At 27.8% G+C, this 23229-nt stretch overlaps 2 protein-coding genes across 2 annotated transcripts; one reads left to right on the plus strand and one right to left on the minus strand.

Annotated features, from left to right (window-relative positions):
• LOC107444945 (Heat shock protein 83) lies at nucleotides 1–6422 on the minus strand. The gene is made up of 6 exons (XM_016059224.2): nucleotides 6075–6422; nucleotides 5819–5974; nucleotides 4365–4731; nucleotides 1667–2874; nucleotides 1362–1586; nucleotides 1–375 (listed from the first exon to the last, which is right to left on the minus strand). Exons 2-6 carry the CDS (start codon nucleotides 5972–5974, stop codon nucleotides 163–165), a joined length of 2169 nt encoding a protein of 722 aa, XP_015914710.1. The 5' UTR covers nucleotides 6075–6422; the 3' UTR covers nucleotides 1–162.
• Nucleotides 6423–10536: 4114 nt separating this feature from the next.
• Nucleotides 10537–21630, plus strand: LOC107444948 (multiprotein bridging factor 1). Its single transcript, XM_016059228.3, has 5 exons — nucleotides 10537–10805; nucleotides 14335–14386; nucleotides 18004–18164; nucleotides 19443–19536; nucleotides 20923–21630. Exons 1-5 carry the CDS (start codon nucleotides 10725–10727, stop codon nucleotides 20988–20990), a joined length of 456 nt encoding a protein of 151 aa, XP_015914714.1. The 5' UTR covers nucleotides 10537–10724; the 3' UTR covers nucleotides 20991–21630.
• The last annotated feature ends 1599 nt before the right edge of the window (nucleotides 21631–23229 follow it).

The raw sequence follows: 23229 nt of genomic DNA on the forward strand, positions 1-23229 counted from the left end.
AATAGCAACTGAAAATTTATTCAATAGTGAATATTTAACAAATGGAATGACATGATGCAATCAGCCCTCCGCTTGTGGAATGAACATTCTTGCTTCTTTTATTTACAAATTTAATTAGAAAATAAAGTTCGTATAATCCTAAATAAATAATTTTTTTAAACTTTAATCTACTTCTTCCATCCTGGATGCATCTTCATCTTCACCACTAACAGCTGGCATTTCTTCAACTACAGCATCACCAACACTCACTTCCTCTTCATCAATACCCAAACCCAACTTGATCATTCTGTAAATTCTAGAAGCATGGAATTGAGGATTCTCCAATGCAAAGCCAGAACACAATAGGGAAGTTTCAAAGAGCAACATAACAAGATCCTGAAAAAAATTTAGAAACATTAAAATAAAATATAAACAGAATAATAATTTTAATGAGAGACATGGTACCTTTATCTTAATAAAGTTTTGGTTCAATACTGAAATTACAGTTTAAAATTTACACACAATAAAAAACACCCAACTGACTAAGCTTAATCAGGGTGTATAGCCAAATTATTAAACAAAAAATAGCACTTTTCAAGCACTCAAAATATTTTAAGCACTAAAAAAATATAATTAGGCAGAGTTTAAGTTTTTGACAATTGGTTTTATTTTTTTTAATAATGTTTGGTTTTATTGTTTTAATAATGGTTTATTTTTTTAAACCATTGCGTAAAAAAAACTTTCGGCATTGTTTTTGACAGTTGTAAAAAAATCATTTAATTTTGAATCATTCCACTACTTACTGACAATACTCCAAAAAATTAGATTGCGGTTTAATTGTGAAAACGTTGCATGAAACAATGTGAACCGTTTCTTTTTGCAAAATTTGAAGTGAAAAACATAAAAGGAAAAATCTCATTTTGAAAACAGGAAAATTAAGCTCTTTTTAAAAACTCTACGCACCTGGTTAATGTCCTGGATTACTGAATTTATAATAAGTATTAATATTTCCTAACTGAACTAAAGTTTCAATTAATTTTCTATTTAATATTAGTTGACACTTTACACTAACTACAGTAGAGATCTTATCAACATCTAAGGTTCAAAAGAATATATAACAAACGGATAACTAAATTGAATCAACAGATTTACTACTCTTAATATAAATAGGCCATGGTACATTAGTTTACAATGAATAAAAATATTTACGTAACTAAACATTTGTGTTGCATTATTAGCTCCAAAAATCTAATAAAATGTCTAGTCTAACTACTAATACTGGATATTAAGAACACACTTAAAAGTTAAATGATAGAAATAGCACCCATTGCCTACAAAAATCTTAATTAGGTAACTAAAAGAAAAATTAACACTAAAAATACCTTGACTGATTTGTCATTCTTATCAACTTCAGCCTTCTGCCTCAAGTTTTCAATGATGGGATGATCAGGATTGATTTCAAGATGTTTCTTAGCTGCCATATAGCCCATTGTGCTAGAATCTCTCAATGCTTGAGCTTTCATAATCCTTTCCATATTTGCACTCCATCCATACTGGCTGGTTACAATACAGCAAGGTGATGTTACAAGACGGTTAGAAACTACAACCTGAAGTAACAAAAACTTTTAGAAATCTGAAGAAAGAACAAAAAAAGTCACTTAACTACTTTAAGAGTTAAGGTATTTACCTTTTCAACCCTCTTGTCTAAGATGTCCTTGATGATCTTGCAGAGGTTTTCAAATTTAGCTTTATCTTCTTCACGTTTCTTCTTTTCCTCTTCATCTTCAGGCAATTCAAGACCTTCCTTAGTGACAGACACCAGAGTCTTGCCATCATATTCCTTAAGCTGTTGTACACAATACTCATCAATGGGCTCAGTCATGTAGATCACTTCAAATCCACGTTTCCTGACTCGTTCTACAAACGAAGAGTTGGCTACTTGGTCTTTGCTTTCACCTGTGATGAAGTAGATACTCTTCTGATTTTCCTTCATTCTGGATACGTAGTCCTTCAAAGAGCAGGTCTCATCACCAGACAGAGAAGTGTAATACCTCAAGAATTCTGCAAGTTTCTTTCTGTTGGTTGAATCTTCATGGATGCCCAATTTCAAGTTCTTGCTAAATTGCTCGTAGAATTTCTTGTACATGTCCTTGTCTTCTGCAACTTCATCAAAAAGTTCAAGGCATTTTTTGACTAAATTTTTCCTGATCACCTTCAAGATTTTATTTTGTTGCAACATTTCTCTGGAAATGTTAAGAGGAAGATCTTCAGAGTCAACGACACCCTTGACAAAGTTAAGGTAGTCTGGAATCAAATCTTCACAATTGTCCATAATAAATACCCTTCTAACATACAATTTGATGTTGTTCTTCTGTTTCCTGTTTTCGAACAAGTCGAAAGGTGCACGTTTAGGAACAAAGAGAAGAGCTCGGAACTCGAGTTGACCTTCTACTGAGAAATGCTTAACAGCAAGATGATCTTCCCAATCATTGGTCAATGATTTGTAGAATTCACCATACTCTTCTTGACTGATATCATCTGGGTTTCTCATCCAGATAGGCTTAGTTTTGTTCAACTCTTCATCTTCAGTGTATTTTTCCTTGATTTTCTTCTTTTTCTTTTTGTCTGTCTTTTCCTTATCAGCATCCTCATCTTCACCCACATCTTCTACTTTGGGTTTGTCTTCATCTTCTTTGGCTTCCTCTTCTTTTTCATCCTCTGCTTCATCATCGGATACTTCCTTTTCTCGTTCTTTTTCAACTACAAGTTTAATGGGATAACCAATGAACTGGCTGTGCTTCTTGATTACATCTTTGACACGACGTTCCTCAACGTATTCTGTCTGGTCATCTTTCAAATGAAGAACAATTTTGGTTCCTCGACCCATAGGTTCACCTAAAATAAAATATGCGTAAGTTATTTGCAGAATTAAGCCTCAAAAGTTCTTACTATTTCAAAACCATTTAAAACTAAGTTACAGCAGGATGAAAGAAACTTCTCTATTAAATAAGAATAAAAGCCGACAAATTACTGTACTTAATTTCTAACAAAAACAATATTTAACTTATCACTGAAAATTGGAACAGTTAAATTATTAATTAAATCAGAATACAATTTAATTTATTCTAAATTAATTTAGGCAGAACAGTAGTTTTGTAAATTTTAAAGCAGGTGTAATAATCAACAGATTAAATTTCTTTTTACAAAGCAATTATTCTATCCACCCTTCTAATAAAATTTAATAAGATTTATCAGGCATATCAATAGTACTTTCAGTATGAAATTATTTTTACAGAAGTAATTTCAAATTACTTGAGTACTTAATTTTACTGAAACACAACAGCAATCTCACAAAAATTTAAATTTAGCTCTTTAATAAAGATCATAAAAATAGATTAAATAAATATGCTTTCTTAAGACTATTAATTCCATTACTGACAGATCTGTTCTTAAATTTACAAAATATTAAAAAAAAGCAATAGCCAACAAAAAAAGCAATAGCCAACTAATTATTTGACACTTATTTATCATTTTAATTCAATAAGAATTAGGGATGTAACAAAGTGATTCGGCCAAATACTCCGCCACAAATATAGGGGGAATAGCAAATTTTTTTTTTTAAAAATCATTAATACTTCTATGTATAAATAAGTTAAGTCACCATTGAAAAATAATTAAAACTTAGCTGTAGTTGGTATGGGGTAAATGAAAAAAAAAAAAAACTTATTTTAAAATATGGGTTGGATATTAAAATAATTGAGATAAACTACTAACACACAAACATAAATACATATATTTTAATATATATTGTCTATCCCAAACTTTTACAAAGTAAATGTAGCAGCGATATTTCTGCATCATGCTCTGTCATGCCAACTATAATCGCCAAGGTGCCAAACACTAAGTTTAGACCTAGTTTTATTTTTGAAAAAGAATAAAAATCAAAACAAAGCGTTCTTTATCCTTAAATGAAAGATCTAAAGCTAAAAATCTCAATTGACTTTCTCTTATTGCCATTCATAATAAAAACTGAAGAGAAACATTAACTAGTCTTAGTTCGGAAATTAACTTAAATATTGAGAATTATTTTCCGTTGTTACCAGTTTAGCCATACAGGAAAAAGTGGCAAATGAATAAAAATTCAACAAATTAAAAGTTCTCTAAGGAATAGAGTACTATTCATTAATTATATTTAAATTTGCCCCTACTAAAATTTTTCAAATACATAGCTGAATAGTTGGCAAACCAAAACAATCAGCAAAGGGCCAATTACTTGTTAGATAAGAATTTTAACTTCATTATCACACAAAAAAAATCAATAACTTATTTAAACAAGTGGGTTTATAAATAAATAACTTATGAAATTAAACATAACGTGTACTTACCATGATCGGGCCTGACAATGAATGATCCACCAGCAGAAGATTCCCAAGTGTATTGTTCATCATCATTGTGTTTGGATGTTACAGTCACTTTATCAGCAATCAAGTAAGCAGAGTAGAAACCCACACCAAATTGACCAATCATAGAAATATCAGCACCAGCCTGCAAAGCCTCCATGAAAGCCTTGGTGCCAGATTTTGCAATCGTACCTAAGTTGTTGACAAGATCTGCTTTGGTCATACCAATTCCAGTATCAATGATGGTCAAGGTTTTGTCTTCCTTGTTTGGAATAATCTTAATGTACAAATCTTTGCAGCTGTCTAATTTGCTTGGTTCAGTTAAACTTTCATATCGGATTTTGTCAAGAGCCTGTAAAAGGTAAAGATTAATTAACTTCACTTGATACTTAGAATATTAAATGCATTTTTAAAAAATTAACTTGAATACATAAAAAAAAAAATTCAGAGAGGTAACGGATTTTGAAAGTTTAATGTTATGTAACTTTGTAGAAATTTAATCTTTGGTGAAGTTTCAGGTTGTAATAACAAAAAATTCAAAATATAGATACAAATAAATTTTCTACAGCATCAACAGATTCAGTTTCAGTGACTACTAGGTTAAAATTGAAAATAGCTTAGTTACTATTGAAAATTAATACAATTTTCAAATTGGGAGCTAAAATTACGTTTAAACTAACAGATTGTTTAGTAATGTTGAATAAAGTTAATTTATATTACTCATTATTTATGCTTACAATATAGGTAAACGAAACTTCATTAATGATAAGTTATGTGATTTAATGTAGGGTTAATTAATACAAAAGAATTTCACTACAGTTTGGAGTCAGAATATAAATTAAGGATGAAAAATATGAAAATAAGTCAATTAACATATTTAAAAATTGTACAAGCAAGAAATATATTAAGAACCAAATTCAAAAGTTGAACTAAATTGAAATAATTTATCATGTCAATTTTAAATTATTTTTCCTCATAATTTTCCAATTCCTATAAATTACAATTACATAGCTTTTTGCTTCAGTAGCACTATGCCATTATATTCTGGATAATTTCATCATGGCTATGATGGAAAAAATTCAGGATTAGAAATGTAATTAAAAATTATTAGCAGGAAAATACTAAGTAGTTGATAAGGTGAACTCAGAATAAACAGATTATGAATCCATTGATAAATTTTTACTTGTTTAATATTAAAGATTCATTATTTTTAGACAGGATCTAAGTTTGTGATATCACCAACAGTGAATGGTAGGTTAAGATGTATGACTTACAGATAACGTAAGATTAATGAATGTGCAGAAAAGCAGTTAAAAAAAAATTTCATTTTTAGACACTTTAACAAATTAATATTTTCAAGAATTAGGATCAAGGATAATTAGAGTATTTTCTAATCAATCATATTACATTATCTAGGCATTAAATAATAATCTACTTACATCAGAAGAATTAGAGATCAATTCTCTCAAGAAAATTTCTTTATTGGAGTAGAAGGTGTTGATGATTAAACTCATTAACTGAGCAATCTCGGCCTGAAAGGCGAAAGTTTCAGCATCGTCATAGTCACCCTGCATTTTCACGTCTTCTTCAGGCATCTATAATAAGAAAAATATTTCATTATGAGATAAATAAAATTATTAATAAATAGAATACATATTTTAATAAATTATTTACTTTATATGAAATAATATATACCTTGAAATAGTGAATAAATCACAATGTAATAAAGAGAGCAAGAAAGAACAACCTATTCACTTTTGAACACAAGTGAAAGATTTCAATAATCTGCCGGGGAACCGGCACCTCAGGAGTTTTATAGTATTTTGTACAATTCCGCGTTTATTCCACACATGTGAAATTAAAAAATTTTGTGGAATGAAAAACTCTTTGCATCATTTAAAATGTTTTGAGTATTATATTTTGCTCTTTAACAGCGATATTCTGCCTCAAATTTTATTATACGATATTAATTTTATTTGAACTATATTTGTTTAAACGTCACGCTTAAGGATATGTGTGCGTTCCGCCGGAAACATCTAGAATATTCTACGAGTTTCCAGATGGATCAAGAGAGTTTGAGAGACGGAAATTACGTCGAAGATACTGGAAAAGAGAGGAAATGTTCATCGAGCGGGAAAAAGAGAATGGAAAAATAAGAAAGGGAGGGGTGAAATTTCTGGAAATTTTGAGGCGTTTCTTCCTTTCCCTTTGTTCTTATCACCAGGCGCGCTTATCATAATAAGCCATGAAAAGATATATTTTATTTTAATAATTGTTATTTCATCATTAATATCTTGAAAAACGTGTATTTATTAGAATTGATTATTCATTAAATAATTTCAACTTAATGAAAATAATGCTAGTTTCTATTTTACCCACATGTAACTAATACTTGACAGATTTAAATCGTCATATTTTTTTTTTTTTCAATTATAGCACATTACTGCAAGATTATTGTTTATATCTTATATATATTTTATTCATCAATTTAGTCTTTTGCAGAAAATATTGCCTGACTATTTTTTGGCAATGAATGTTTATTTCATTTCAGTATAAATTCGTTCACTAAATAAAAAAATTTTAAGTATTCATTTCAGAATATGTAATTGTATTCATTAAATGATTTTAATTCAATATTAATATCATCATGCTTATTTCTATTTGCACAGATGTTACTTTTGGAGGACTAGAGAGACTGTACATATATATAAGTCTCTAAATTATTATTTTAAATTAAAACAGTTTAATTTATCATGTCCCAACAAATGCATTATTTGTTATTAACATAATTAATGACAAATATATTTATTAATCAATTAACTTTTTAAGAGAAAAAGAAATCTAAATTTTTTTTTTTATGACAATACTTTTTGTGTAAAATGTGTGGTGAAAAATGTAGAAGTAAGCTAGCACTTCTAGAAAAAACGAAATTTTAAGAAAAGCTGCAGCAAAAACTTATTAAAAAAACTGTCCTTAAAATGTAAATAAATATCCCGAACAAGCAAAATAGTCAAACATGCAAAAACGAAAAAAAAATGCTCAACTGCCCTTAAAATCTATACTTAACTAATGATTATTTCTAACCATTAAACCAATGTTACCTGATTAAAAACTTCATTCGCTTCAAAAAATATATAAATAGGAAAATAACAGTCGACATGTTTTAAGCACTAAAAAACAGGCTCCCATTTTCAAGTCTTGCCAAACATTGACACCTTAACACACGTTTTAACATAAAACCAAGGATTATAAATAACCAAGTTACTGTCTTTTTTTTTCTGGTAAAAAACAGAAAATTCGCTGATTGATTTTAAGCATTTGTTAAATACTTGTTTTCTTAATAAATTTCCTCATTTTCACAAACAAATAGCAATCTACAATATTTTAAATTTACACAAAAGTCATTAACTAATAATAACGATAGTTAACTGGGATTAAAAAAAAAAACGATATAATCTTGGAATGCGCACATCGTTCTTGGAATAGGTTTTCAAATTTCAAGCGTAATTTTTTTTTTTGGGGGGGGGGGGGCTGTTCATTATAATTATGGTTGCTTCTCAGCCAATTTCATTAGCTTGGCTCATTGTAACCTACAGAGAATGAAAGAGTTATGCCTAACTGAAAATATTATAAGTTATAATCAGTGTTGTAGTGCTAAATTTTTTTTCTCCTGGAACGCAGTTCTTCATAAAGGATGAAAGAAGAACTAAATACCGTTACTGAAATACGGTGTTTTGCAACAGATGTAGAAATTAGGAAGGGATAACTGGAAAAAGATAAAATCCTATAAGCTACGTATACAATAGTACAAATTTAGAAAATTTTACTTATATTTAGATTACTTCTCAAAAATATAGTCAAAATTATGTTAATTGTTTTATTCATCAATTATAATTTTTTTTTTTTTTTTTGCCAAGGACTGATACTTAAGAGTGGGAAACAAAAATTCGCTATTAAAATCTAATAAATCACTATTTAGAAAGATGAGTTAAAAAAAATCGAAACCTGTTTGATTGTCGGTGAAAATTCGGGACAGATAAAAGGAGAGTATAAGAAACACTTTGAAGTTTTATCCATTAAATCAGATTTATTTCGACGTTTTTATCCAGCCTTTCTCAAAAGTGATTTTTTTTAATTAAATAACTTTTTTTAGCTTATGTAAGTATATAAGTTTGATTTCATTTTTGACAAGAATTACAAAAATATATTAAGGGCAGTGATTACTGCTACCTCTGTACATGTATCCATAGTCTTTTCTTTCTTTTTTTTCATTCACTTCAAATATTTTCTAATTTTAATCTTTTTAAACGACAATATGTTTCACAGTGAGCAAAATAAAAAACGGGCCATTCTGATTAACTTTTGATCTAGTACATAATAGAAATTTAACGTTCATTCTTAATGATTCAAGAGGGTATTCTTAAATAAGCTAATTAATTAGTACTGACGATATTTTAAGTTACTAAATCAGACACAAGATCATACTTTCTCTGAATAAAACATTACTTTTTTTTCCGACGGATTTGAATTTCTGACACCCAAAACAAAATATGCCCACATAGTTTCTCAGTAAAACAATCCAAAGTTTGAACCCCTTAATGTTAATTTTATTTTTGTGTATTTCCACATATCTTGATTACTTTTTAAGCGAATTGAAATTTTTTTACACACAACTATAAAGTCCTTTTATTCAAAATTATCCATTCGTTCATCGTTATTCCAAGAAAAATATAAATTTTATTAAATATTTATTATATCATGTAGAAATGGTCGAAAACATTTTTTAATGTAAGGTATACAATTTTTTACATCATTTTTAAAGAATATAATTTTCCATGGCAAAATACAAAATTTGAACAAAATCGGTCGAATAGTTCTAGAGCAGTGTTTCTCAAACGTATGACTTTGTATACCCTTTCGAAATTTTTCGTAACGCTGCGTGTCACTAATAAAAAACTGAATGTATTTCTTACTAAAAAAAAATATGCACAAAAGTGTTAAATCACAACTGGCTGTTGACACCACTAATTATTTACTGTTAACTCTGGGGAAAAAAACCCCAATAGAAAAATAGGTGATCGTAAATTTTCATGGCTAGCTTTGTTTTTAAATAAAATTTTGTGAAATTATCGTTTGCTGTAAGATATTTCGCATACGAACGCGTACCCCCGCCAAACTGTTTCCGTTCCCCTGGGGGTACGCGTACTACACTTTGGGAAACACTGTTCTAGAGAAATTAAAATTTAAACATGTCGTAATTTTAAAAATCGATTTCTCAGAATCTATTTGACCGATTTCGCATATAACATTATAAAAACTTTTTTACCTTGCAATTTATAAATTTTTTGACTACTGTTAAGTACAGAAAATAATAAATATCTACTAAAAGTTATATTTTGCATGGAATTATCTTTGGGTAAATGAATTTTGTAGTTATGTGCAAAATGTTTTCAATCTGTTTAAAAAGTTCTTGACAAAAGGCTAAATAAGTAAAAAATTAAATTAATATTAAGGGGTCCAAATTTTTTCCTGCTCTGCTGACATAATATAGAGGGGGACCATATTTCCTTTATTGCGGATTCAGAAATCCAAATCAGTAGAGATGTATATTTATCGATAGAGATGTATATTTATTCAGAGAAAGTACGTTTTTGTGTCTGATTTCGTAACTTAATATTGTCAGTTCTAATTAATTAGCATGTTTGAGGGCGCCTTTTTGAATAATTTAGCATGAGAAGATTAAGATTGTGAACATTCGAACGTTAGAGCAAAAGTTATTCAGGGTGATCCGCTTTTTATTTTGCGAACTATACATACACCGACATAATTAATTAAAAAGTTATGATGTTTGCACGATATTCACTATTTTACTCAAGAAAATGCCAAACCACATTATTAATTATTTTCTTCTCTTTTTAGTTTGTTTTATTTTTAAAAAAATTCTTTTGAACCTTTTTATTTTCAGGCATTAGATTCCTCTATGAGCATTAGAAAAGAAAAGGGTATCTGAAAAATACATTCATGGCTACCAGCTGTCTATTTCTATCCGCCATATATCTTGAAGATAAATATTTAAAAAAAAAATTTAACCATCAATAATTTCAATTGATTTTTTAAATACTATTTATTGAAAGATAGCTAATTATTAGTTTACATTTATTGTCTATGTTTAGAATTCTGACTCTTGTTTTTAACTTAGTGAGATCAAATCTGAACTTGATTTAATCATAACCGTAACTCTCCGAATTTCCAATCATCATAACAAAATTCTTAAAAGTGTATGCTTATTTTCAGAAGGTAGTAAATTTGTGTATTATTTTACGAGATAAATAGATATCCAACGACATGGGTGATGAAACTGACTGGGATACTGTGACATATTTGCGCAAAAAGGCACCCAAAGCCAGTCAACTTCGATCTCAACAGGTTTGTTTGCTGTCAACATTGTGCACTTGAATGACGAAACATGTTTATTTTATGTTGCATATTGTAAACACTAAAAACATCAAATTAATGCAATTTGCATATTCTTATCCTAACTAATTATGTATTTTTTATATTAACTATGTATGCCATTCACTTTGCACGATTGCATTCTAAAACTAATTTTACGCCTTATACTGCGATGTTTTTGAATTTTATCTAAATCAGTGTTAAATGCAGCATCAAATATGATGCAAATATTTTGCGTAAAAGGTAGTTCTAACAATTAGGTTTTTCCATTAATATTTTACATGGAGTTTACACAGAGTAATTAAACTTCTTCTATTAATGTGTAAGTAAATTGATGTTGTGTTTAATGTTATGTAAGAAGTAGAATAGTTTAAAATCAAGTTTAAATGATTATCCTGTATCACTATGCTACAATACCATTTAGTTCTCTTAAAATCAAAATTCATCAATTATTTCTATTTTGAAGAATGTCTAAAGACATACAGTGTTTGCCTTTGTGTAGCACCGGGCTATGTGGCATTCCCTCTAGAATCCAATTTTATTTGGCTTCAAGGAGCCCTAAAAGCTTTTCAAGAATATAAATATTAAGGAAGCAGAAATGCATTGCTTATGATAATAATGTTCTGCTATTTTTGGTTTTAGAAGACCTAAATTTATTTTTATTCAAATTTATGTTTTTATTGATTATATCTTATTTTGAATGAAATTGATGTTTTAATTGATTATGTTTTGTTTCAAATGAAATTTATATTTTTATTGATTATGTTTACTAAATTTATGTTTTTATTGAATAAACACAACATTGAAGAACAAATAGTTTTTGTGTTCAATTAAAATTTTTTGATACATTAACCTGCTAACAACTGTTTCATTCGTAATAATTCGTAATTAAATTAATATAATTTAAATAAGTTTTTTTCAATTAGTGAGAAAAAAAAATTATCAAAATTTAAGTGAAGAGATTATAACATAGTAAGGGTATGCATTTAAGTATCTGTCAGTCTTTAACAACATGAGTCAGGGGTCTGTCCAGGCCAAATTTACTACCGTTTAGCGGTACCTCCACAAATTCAACTTTAGGAAAAAACGGTAGCTTCACAAAACACTTTTTCTTAAAATTTTATTTTTCTATCGTAAGAAACGATAAATCCGTATTTTTGGGTTGATTTTTTAATATTTTTAATTTTCACAAATTATGTCTAAATTTTCAAATAATAGGTACCTCTCCGAAAAACCTAGACAGACCCTTGTGAGTACCAATCCACCAGTAAAGTAATTTTACCCCAGTGAGGGAATGAGAAAATAAACATTGTTTGCTTTTGAAGTTTATGTATTTAGATAAATTAAAATAACAATGTATATTCTTAAACTATCCCATAAGAGGAAACTAGAATGCTTATTAAACATTTTTATACAATAAATTAACTTTATAGATTATGTCATTCTCTCGCGATGATTGAATGAGAACGTAAGTATTGTTTTCTTCTGATGGTTATTTCCATAAATGAAATTAAAGTGGCAATATATTTTAACTATCTCATTAGTTCATCAACAATATAAAACTCTTATCAATAGAATTTTTAGAAAATTAATTAATTTCTAGGTAAATGAGGGTGTGAGAATGTCGAAAAAGCTTTAATATTAACAAATATGAGCAAAAGCACCTGAAATTTTTAATTGAAGTAACTTTATTTGGACTGTTGATTGCTTAATCCTTTAAACGTTAGTTATGGCTTTTTCCGTACTTTTAGCTGCAAACTTTTCCTGCTTCAAAAAACCAGTTTCCTTCCACATTATTCAATAGCAGTGAAGTCTGCAGTAGAGAAATTTTTGTACAATTTTACCCAGGGATTCAATGATTTAGAGAGTTAAACTATTATTTGACTGTACTTTTACCTAATTTTGAAGCATCACAGTTACATTATGAAATTTGGCCTACAAATATGTATGAAACTCTAAACTCAGCGGCGCGACAGCCCATAGAGGGCCAAGGCCTACTGTGCCCATCTCAGTTTTCTTGACCTTGGGCTCTGGGGTGCAGAAGCAGATATTCCGGTCAGGTGGTCAACCGAACGCGGAACACCCAGTGTTTAGTTCCCAAGCATGCTTGGTATTCATTTATCGACCCACTGAAAGGATGAAAGGCTGAGTCAATCCTACCCGGCCCGAGGATCGAACCAGGGACCTGTGGCACGGCAGCGCGTAGCGCTACAGCTCAGCCACCGGGCGTCACAAATATGTATGAAGTTTAGTATATAACCAGAGATTCCGAAACTACTGTGAATATTCGGTAGTTTCAGAATTTTTTTTTACTAGTATTAGCAAAGGTAATGTATGAAGTTTATATATAACCAGATCAAATATGTATGAAGTTTAGTATATAACCAGAGATTCCGAAACTACTGTGAATATTCGGTAGTTTCAGAATTTTTTTTTACTAGTATTAGCAAAGGTAATGTTTTTATACATTAATCAATTAGATTTAAAAGAATTTTATCTACCATTAAACATATTTTTTTAAACATATATATGAAATCATGTAGACAAATGTTTAAGTTCTAATGAATTTTTTAAAAAATAGTTTCAAAGCTTAAGCTCTCTAGAAATAGCTTAAGTTCACTACCACTGAAAAATGACTTAACTGTGGAAAATCCATAGTAGTTTTGTCTCCAAGTTGGAAACTGTTATAACTAAACTCATATTTGTTAATCATAATTCAGTTTAAAATCTAATTAGTGCAAAGAATGTAGTGGCAGTTAAATATTAAAACTGTGTTTTACTATTATAAAAATTAAATAAATAAATGCACATTTGAAAATAAATGCAAATGTCAAATTTTCTACTTTTAAGTTGAATTTAAAAAGCACAATAGATAAATCAATTGAATGTAAATATATGTGATTTCAGATTTTTAATTTTAAATGAAGAATTATTCTATATTATTTTGCTTTTTAAAATCTTCAAATTCTCTTCTTGTTTTCTCTGTTTATAAGTTTTTGGATTATGAAACTGTTTTGCTTTTTTATTATAATTATAAAGTTCTTTGAACTTTAAATATTCTAAGACTGCTGATCATTTTATTCTGATTTTACTATTATAATTAACTATTTAATAAAAAATGCTTATTTATTTATAAAACACGACACTTTTTAATAAAGATTTTCCTTTCTATATTTTAATATTGTATAAGTTTATCTTGCGGACATTCCTGTATCGATACCTGTTTGCATAACTGAAATTACCTAAGGAAACTGCCCAGTTCATGAACTGGTAATTATTTTTTTTCCAAATATTCTTCATGGTAGCTTTTCGGAAATTAGGTGTAAGTCTTGCCTTTCTTAATTTTGTCATGCTTATTTTAATTTCTTGTGTGTCACTGCATAGTTATTACCAAAACTTAGTAAATTTTTCAAAATAGGTACCAATACAGAAATCTCTCCTTTGTATTTGTTAATGACATGTTTATTATATTGTGTACTTAGTATGTTTTTTTAATCTTCAGGCAATCAATGCTGCTCAAAGACAAGGTTTAGCTATAGAAACTACTAAAAAGTGTGAGTAGATTTTATAAAAAAAATTATTTTAATCCGAGTTAGTATCCATCTCTTCTGTTATTTTTATTTTGGACAATAAGGGCCCTTAGTAATTAATTTTTATTTAAAGTTTTTAAAAGTTCATAATTTTCAGTATTGCAATAACTGCTAGAAACAATTTTTCAGTCTTACAAAAAGGCGTTCTTTTATCGCCTAGAATGAGACCATGCATCCAGGGTAGAGTATTTTAGAGAGACTGGGGTGGGTATGTGGGGGGATGGTTGCAAAGACTAGTAAGAAAGCAAAAGTATCATTCTTTCTTTAATATATTCTTTCTTTTGCTTAAAATGATACCCCATGAAGATTGTGAAGTATTATAAAAGGAAAAATATGGTGAGAAAGTGAGGACAAGGGGTATACTGCACATGGAAGAGATCCTGTTTTTTTTTTGGATGGGGGCCATTCTAAGGAACCTAAATAACAAAAATTATGTTGACCTTCAAAATCGATAAAACTGAAGGAAGTGACAGAAAAAATTTTGAGCTCGAAACCATATTGGAAACTATTTCTAAAAAACTTGATTTAAATAAATGAGTATAATAGGTTCAATGTGTAACAGTTTTGTAACAAAAATGATTTGAGAAAAAGGATTTTTTTCAAAGGAAAAATCCCAGCTTACTTATTTTTTTTTTTTAATTTATTTTTTTAATCAAAAACCCTAGTTTTTTTCTTCATAAATACTTTAAATTTTTTAATCCGGAGTACCTAATAAGTATGCATGATTTGCTTCTCGCAAGAAAGCTAAATATTTGATTACCATTTATAACTTGTTTTGTTGTTTGTAACTTGTTTTGTTATCCAAATAGTTACATTGTTAAGTGATTTTGTTTAGCAATTGCTTTGGATTTGGGTGTGGAGTTTAATTGATAGCATTATATTGAAAGTGTTGTAGCTAATATTAAAATTGCACTTAAATTGAACTTTAAAAAAGATGAGTTGATTACGATTGTGCAGGAATTAGGTTTAATATTTCCGGACAATCCTAAAAAAGTGGATTTAAAGCTCTTAATTGAAACTAGTGATGTAGTTAAAAATAATATTGAGTTTGTGCGTGATATAATTAGATATGTTTTAGAAGGAAAAAAAAAAGAAAACTTAGAAAAAGCTATAAGAGAATCGGAACAGGAAATAAGAGTTAGAAAGATTAAAGTTAGCTCAATTAGAGAAACAGTTTGAGTTGGCGAAAATTAGTGGTAACCTAGCTAATGCATTTCAGACTGCAGTGAATGGAGAAACAGATTCTGATAGTTTGGAAAGTTTAATCAAAAGTGTTTAAGCTTTAACAATTTCAGTGTCGGCTAAGTCAGAATCGTTTAATTTATTTTTCAATTCGTTAGAAAAAGCATTAGAAAATAAATCAGTGTCTAATCTAATACATTTAAAGCCGATATTCTGTTAAATCTAACACGACTGACTACCTTATCACAATCTAATTAATAAACCATAATTTATAACTCCTTTTGCAACACATGTGAAATCACAATTTTTTTTTATTTAAAAAAAGACACATCTTTGACCTCTAGCAGATCATTCACAAAACACAATCCATAGTCACTGACTAAACACCTCTGAGGTCATGTCGGACCAAACTATTGTACACCAGGGTTTCCGCTACGGTAGCTTTTTTCGCAAAATGCGAAAAGACCCCTCAAAAATGCTAAAATTCAACAAAGCATTTTCGCATTTTTGCTAAAGGATTTTACTAAATTCCATTAAAAAAAAAAGCTTCCGCGAAAAACCATGACGCTAACATCCATGAAAAAAACTTGATCAAACAAGAAGGAGAAAAAATCTAAATATCTTTCGCAAGAAGAACCATGACGCTAGCGTTCACGAAAAAAACGTGATCAATCGTGAAACGTGTTATAGAGTATTGTGCAACAATACCAATGCACACTGTTGACTGTGAAAGGGGCTTTAGCTGCCTTAATTTGATTAAAACTAATATTCGAAACAGGTTGTTAATCAACCATGTAAACAATTTGTTAATGATTAATATTGAGGGCCCCAAAAGTGCATTTAACTTTCAAGAATTTGTAAAATGGGCAAACATGAAAGAAAGGAAGATTGTTAATTATAAACCAAAATGTTTTGATAAATAATAAATGTGTTTTTTTTTTGTTATAGGTATTCTTTTTGATATTCTTGTACATTAAGCTATTCTTTGTCAGATAACTTACAGTACTTGTTTGATATAAAGTAATTTTATAAGCCTAATGGCATTTTAGCATTTTGCTAAAACTTTTTTTCAGATTTTAGCTTTTTTGCTAATGAATTTTTAGACTCAGCTTAAACCCTGTTGTACACACAAGCAAAGCATGACACACACACAAAAAAAACATAGGCACCATACTTCACAATGTATTTATTAACTGTATTTTTAAAAAAAATAGAAGTAAAAATGTGTATGCATTTTAACAGCGCCATCTATTATTAATTTACTACGCAAGGTGCTAACATATATTAACATGTTTTATAAATAAGATAATCTGAAGTAGAATAAGAAATTCAAATAAATATCTGATTAAACCAACAGGTTAGAAAAATGGCGAATTCCATAGTCACTGCTGTTACATTTTGATAGCTTTCCTTATTTTTAACATTCTTTTCTCATTGATGAATATTTAATCTTAATATTATTTTTTTTAAAAATAGATGGAAAGTTTTTCAGTATCCTAAAATTATTGTTCATATAAAAAAAGGGATGAAAATTATTGATATTTTAAAATAAAAATTAGATACAATTTAGATATTTTAGATTAAAAATATAAATATCTAGAATAAGAGTATAAAATGTGACTGATGTTACATAAAAAGGACATGGAGTAAGACATATTTTTATTTTGAAATTCTTCTTTTGTCAGCAATAATGGAATTATATTTTTTAAAGTTATTTAAGATAAAATAAAAACTTCAAATTAACAGGAAGCATTGAAAATACACATGAAATGACAATTAAAAAGTGGCAAATAGAATTTTATATTTATTTTTATTTATGCAAAAATAATTTATTAAATGGTCTATATTTATTTATTATTATTATTTTTTTGTTAACTAGATTACAAAAATAAACTGTTTAAAAAAATTTATTTAATATTTGATTGAATTTCTTTTGGGGTGATTTTTTTCTACCTTGGCAGAAACTTGCTGCTCATGATCTTAATAATAGAATTATTAATTTTTAAATTGACAAGTTCATATTTTTAAAAATTATGTTAAAAGGGTTTATATTACTTATGTATGAACAAAAATGTTTTTAAAAAATATATAATAAAGTAAAATTATATCTAAAGTGTTCTTAACACACTTTTTTGATTCTGTTAAGAGAAGAACCGTCACGAAACTGATTTCACATATTGCATTGCATATTATTTTGCTTAGTTATTGTTAATATTATACAACTTCAGTGTATGTTATTAAATACTATTTCATAAAGTTGCTCAGTATTTTTTTATTATTATGGTTATTATTGATTGTCATGTCTCTTTTGTGAATGCATAACTGAATTATTTTTGATAATTAAAAAAATAAATATATGTCTCTATAAAATTAGTAATGTAATTTTACAAAATTTTTAGACAATGCTGCTACCAACAAACATTCGCAAACAACTTTGAATACTTCAAAACTTGACAAAGAAACTGAACAGCTCCATCATGATACAGTTGGATTAGAAGTGGGACGATTAATACAACAAGGAAGGCAAAATAAGGGATTGACTCAAAAGGAACTTGCTACTGTAAGATTTCATTTTATTTCACTTTTTGTTTTTAAATTAACTAATATTCCAGAATTTTCATTACACTAAGTTTCTGGCCTAATAAAATTCTCGATTAAAACTATTCGGTATGAGTTTGAAAATTATCTATCACATTATTCTATGCGTGTTTAATAAAACAGCAAGAAATCGTTATTCTATCTATGCATCATTTAGCTAACTATTGAATTTATTGTAGCATTAATGAATCTGCTACATTGGAATGTGTTACATTTTGAAAGAGTGCTATCTGGTGCTATAAAGATAGTTATGTAAAGACTTGGAGTATTTCATTACAATAAAATATGTTCAAAATTATTTCAAGTCATTCAATCTGTTAATAATAGTCTTAAACTAGTCCAAGTTAGATTCCACAGTAAGTTCTATACAAAAAGTCTGAAGGTAAAACAAACATGCTGAAAAGTGATTGCTCCAATTTGAAATTTGTGTGATGTCAAAATGATCAAAATTACTAATGCAGAAAATTTATATTCTTTTCCCCTCTGTATTCTTCACTCTCTAAAAGAAGACAGACTTTCTTAATCATTACTTTTTTATTTTAATAATTTTTTATGCTTCAATTATATGATTTAAATTGTTGATCCTGCATAAACAAGATATGCATCATAATTCTATGTAGCAAAGTTTATAGATTATATTTTGATATGAAAACTAATGCTAACTCTGTTACCTACGTAAATATTGTAAATTCTTCACACCATATAGTTCAGTTTTCAATGTTTTATATGAATTTATCTGAATTCCATCTTTTATATTGGCTTAATTTTGTACTATGTTCAGCAGGGACAATTAGTTTAAATTCTGTTGAATTTTGTGTGTAAAATTTTAATTGTAGAAACCGTTTTATTTATTTATTTTTTTAAGGAAGTTAAAAAGCACTTTTTAATTTAGAATTTGATGAAACAACATTTTTGTGCAATTGCATGAAATGCAATAAATAAAAAGTTTACATCATCTTATTGTTTGACAATTATTTAATCTCAATTATCTTAACATTATTTAAATGTTACTAATGTGCTTTAGTTGTTTAATTCATATAGGGATAATCTGTATTACTTTATTTTCATTTAAAAAAAAATTAATTATTTAAATTTTTAAAAAAATCATTTCAACAAGTTAAGCAAAAAAATATAAATTATTACTTAACTAATGTTTTGGATGACATTATCATAATTATAAACTGCTGACACTATTTATTAAGTGTTATCTAGTGAATAAGCCTTTGTATTTGATTTTTAGAGAATCAATGAGAAACCTCAAGTTATAAATGACTATGAAGCAGGGCGTGCTGTGCCTAATCAAATGATTCTGACCAAAATAGAAAGAGTCATTGGTATGTATCTAATCAACTGCTATGCATTTTTTAAATTTCTTTTTACTTTAAAAATTTATTCCTTGCTATAAATAATAATTATGTGTTAGTGATATGTTTGTTTATAATAAAATTTTTATTATGCTAATATTCTATCAAATGAACTAACTTTATTTATGTAAAAGCAACAAGCCAAAAGTTTTATTTTTACAAATCAATTGAGTAAAAGTTATGTCTTGTGAAACATTTTCTGTAATATGTTGGAAACCATAAATATTAGTATTTTATTTTATTACTATTCACAGTCCCTTTTTTTGTGGTAAATTTTTATTTGTCTAAAAGTACATCAAAACTAGCAGAGATAATTTATTTTAAAATATTTCTTTCAACCCTTTCTTGGGAGTATTTTCCATGCATATTTTTTAAAACTCATTTGACTTTTTTCTTGTTTGAAATCTAAATGAGGTTTAAAACATTGAATTTTTATCATCGCCTGTCTACATACTTTCTTGAGATGTCTACATAATTTACATAATTTCTTGAAAATGGGACCAATTTTTAGAGGGGAGTTATCTTTTGTAATATATAACTGCCCTCTAAAGTAGCATAGCCGTGTTTTGCTTTTATGAAATCGCAAACAGACAATTATATTTTTAATTTAATTTTGCATAATTATTAATAAATGTAGTGATTAAAAGCATGCTTGATTTTAATTGTGTCAAAAAAAAATTATTACAGCCTTGGTGTTCTGTATTTAAAAAATTTTCATGTGTTTATTTTCACTAACCTTATTTTTATCTTCATCTTATATGTTCTTTGTTTAGTAATCTCCACAAAATAGATTCAGGGATCAGTGAAATAGCTTCATAATTTGTAGAATTCAAAATTTTATATTAAAAATTTTGAGGCCAGGGGCAAAGTAATTTTTTTTTAGATGACTGAGATTTTTCAATTTTGACTAGATTTGCATTCATTACCATACTTTATGAAATACCTGGCTAATCTGTATTTTAAAATAAAGTCTTTGTTTTTTAAAATATATTTTTACTTATCAAAAACAAGGTAGAAATTTTTTTATACCTATTGCTTTATATGTACTTGAAACAGTGACATACAGACTTATTATTTCAATATATACAATATTTTTCTTGTTAGTGCTAACTAAATTCTTAATTTTTTAAGATTTTCTTAACAATTTTACAAGATTTAAAATTGGTTTTATTTTAATTTAGAATTTAACTATTATCATTAGTAGCATGTGATTAATGAAGCAAAAAATTTTATACTTATAAGAGATCATTATTTCTTATTATATCATTCTTTTCTAAACCGCTGTAATTTTTATTTTGAATTTAATTGCCAAGTATTATTTTGAAAATTGTATTCTTTTATTTTAATTTCTAATAGGATTAAAGTTGAGAGGTAAAGAAAGAGGTCAATCAATGGATGGAAAACCTGCTCCAAAGAAAAAGTAATGAATCATGAAGCAGTTTTGATACTTGTATATTTCTACATGTGATTTTGTTTTTCAATAATCATGAACTACACTGTTTTTTAAAACTTATTGCAGAAATACATTTATATGTTTGGTGGCAAAGTATTGTGTTATAAAATTCTATACAACTACAGAATTAGTATTAGTATTTAGCTGTATAGCCGAAATAAATAAATCTGTCTATAAATAATACTTTAATTCAATCCTGTTCACATATTGTTTCACACGTCTGATTTTGTTTCTGTCGACTTGCTCTAGTTTTACATTAAAGATTTAATGTAAAAATAAATAAGTGTTCCTTTTAGTGACCTTTATGGTTAAAATATTTGAGGAAAATGAATTGAAATGTAAAATAATTATTCTTGACCCTAATTAAAGTAGCAAATTATTTGATTTTTGTGGTGGTATTTCAATGTGAATGATAGTGTGCACTTTATGTTAACAGTTCTGTTATTTTAATATATCAGGATATTATATATTATATTGAAAGTTTATGTAATATTTATAAGAGCTATCAAGTTCTGGACAATAAAGTTGTCACATGACATCTGAAAGAATACATGTTATTAGGGCTATGTCGTACAAATGTTTTTTTGCAAATAAAGTTTTATTTACTGAAATCTTAGTTTTTATTTATTTTTAATGTAACATAATACAACTTAAACTAATTAATTGGTACACTTAAACTGGTGCAAATCAAACTTTTATATACTTAATATTTAATTTTGTTTAAAGAAAATAATTGAAAATTAACAAATGGATTCAATTATTTTATTATTTAAGCTAGAATTATAAATTTGTGAAGAATAATTTTATTAATTAGAGATTTAAAATTGAAGAATTTTGCCAAGTAGCTTTATTTGAAAAATGGATTTGGCTGAAGATCAAGACAGACTTGTAAGGCACATTAAGGCTAGTTAAAGTTCTTTATGTGTAAATGTTCATTATGAACTTTTAGAGTACTACTGGACACTCACATACAAGCTCATCTGACCATCTTGCACATTGCAAGTACAACATTGAGAATAATATTTTCATAATAAGAAAATTTAAGGATAATAATTTAACAACTATAAATTAAAAATATATATAACTTAGCAGTGTAAGACTCTTTTTCAAAATTGATCCTTTCTAATCATAACAATGCAAGATTTAAAGATATTGTGCCCGACAGTTATTAACTTCAGTATGCAAGCTATATTTTATTAAACTGCAATTTAAAACCATGATCACTATACTTTTAAATTGTAGAGAAGAGGGATTATAAATTGATAGCAAATGTTATATATACGTTAAAACATATATGTTGATATATACTAACTCTGAATATAGTAAATAATATATATATACAGTGTTTTCATCATAGAAAAAAAAATGGGTGAGAATTTCTCACCCTTTCTCAAAAACAGGGTGAGATTTCTAAAAACTAAAAAAACACAAAACTCTTGAAAAAAAATCATTTCTTTAATTGTAGTAATACATTTTTACCGTCTTCTATTTTTTAAAGCATTGAATATTTTGGTGCATCATCATAGAAGATTTTGCCTTTACAAGGTATTTGTCCATCTTACATTAGCACATAAAAAATTTGAACGTCTTACATGAAGAAACCTTACCTATGGTAAACACGTGGTTGCAGAGAAATGTGTTCTGAAAGGGGTTCCGTGGTTGTGTTCTGTTGTTCGAAAAGGTTTTGAACAGTACTGGTAATTAGGGAAGCTAAATAACGAGGCAGATGTTGAAAATAATGAAAGATCCAGGAAGAAAAGTGAAACGGATTTTATTCTAAATGGCGTAATTCGAAGCTTTTTCCAAAATGCGAGAAATTGGTGAATTTTGAAATTGATTTATAGAATGCGCGAATTTCTCGCGGTAATAATTTTTTAATGCGAGAAAAGAAAAAGATATGTGAGATTCTCGCGCGGTAGTGAAAACACTGATATATTTGAAATTAAAGCTTTAACTTGTTTTTGAAATTTCTTTTTTTAACCTTGATTTAATTAACAAAAATTTAAAATAAAGTAATTACAATCAAACAAAACCTGGTCTTTACTACAGAGTAGATCTTTTTATTGCACAGAACCTTGTGCCTTACAAGATAAATAAAAATTGTGAATCAATTTGACATTGATAAACAAGCAATGCTATGAATATTGACTGGCAAATGAATATACATGATATGATATACAATACTATATCCATATTCAAATGAAGAGAAA

The sequence above is a fragment of the Parasteatoda tepidariorum genome, chromosome 1 (genome assembly GCF_043381705.1).
Source record: "Parasteatoda tepidariorum isolate YZ-2023 chromosome 1, CAS_Ptep_4.0, whole genome shotgun sequence".
Lineage (NCBI taxonomy): Eukaryota > Metazoa > Arthropoda > Arachnida > Araneae > Theridiidae > Parasteatoda > Parasteatoda tepidariorum.

Bases quoted from the DNA above. Each gene is read 5' to 3' on its own strand.
- LOC107444945 (XM_016059224.2), bottom strand. From the start codon at position 5,974: ATGCCTGAAGAAGACGTGAAAATGCAGGGTGACTATGACGATGCTGAA. The intron at 1,587-1,666 runs GTAAATACCTTA...TTGTTACTTCAG, and splicing joins TAGACAAGAGGGTTGAAAAG to GTTGTAGTTTCTAACCGTCT. The intron at 376-1,361 runs GTATTTTTAGTG...AATTTTTTTCAG, and splicing joins AGAATGACAAATCAGTCAAG to GATCTTGTTATGTTGCTCTT.
- LOC107444948 (XM_016059228.3), top strand. From the start codon at position 10,725: ATGGGTGATGAAACTGACTGGGATACTGTGACATATTTGCGCAAAAAG. The intron at 10,806-14,334 runs GTTTGTTTGCTG...TTTAATCTTCAG, and splicing joins GTCAACTTCGATCTCAACAG to GCAATCAATGCTGCTCAAAG. The intron at 18,165-19,442 runs GTAAGATTTCAT...TTTGATTTTTAG, and splicing joins CTCAAAAGGAACTTGCTACT to AGAATCAATGAGAAACCTCA.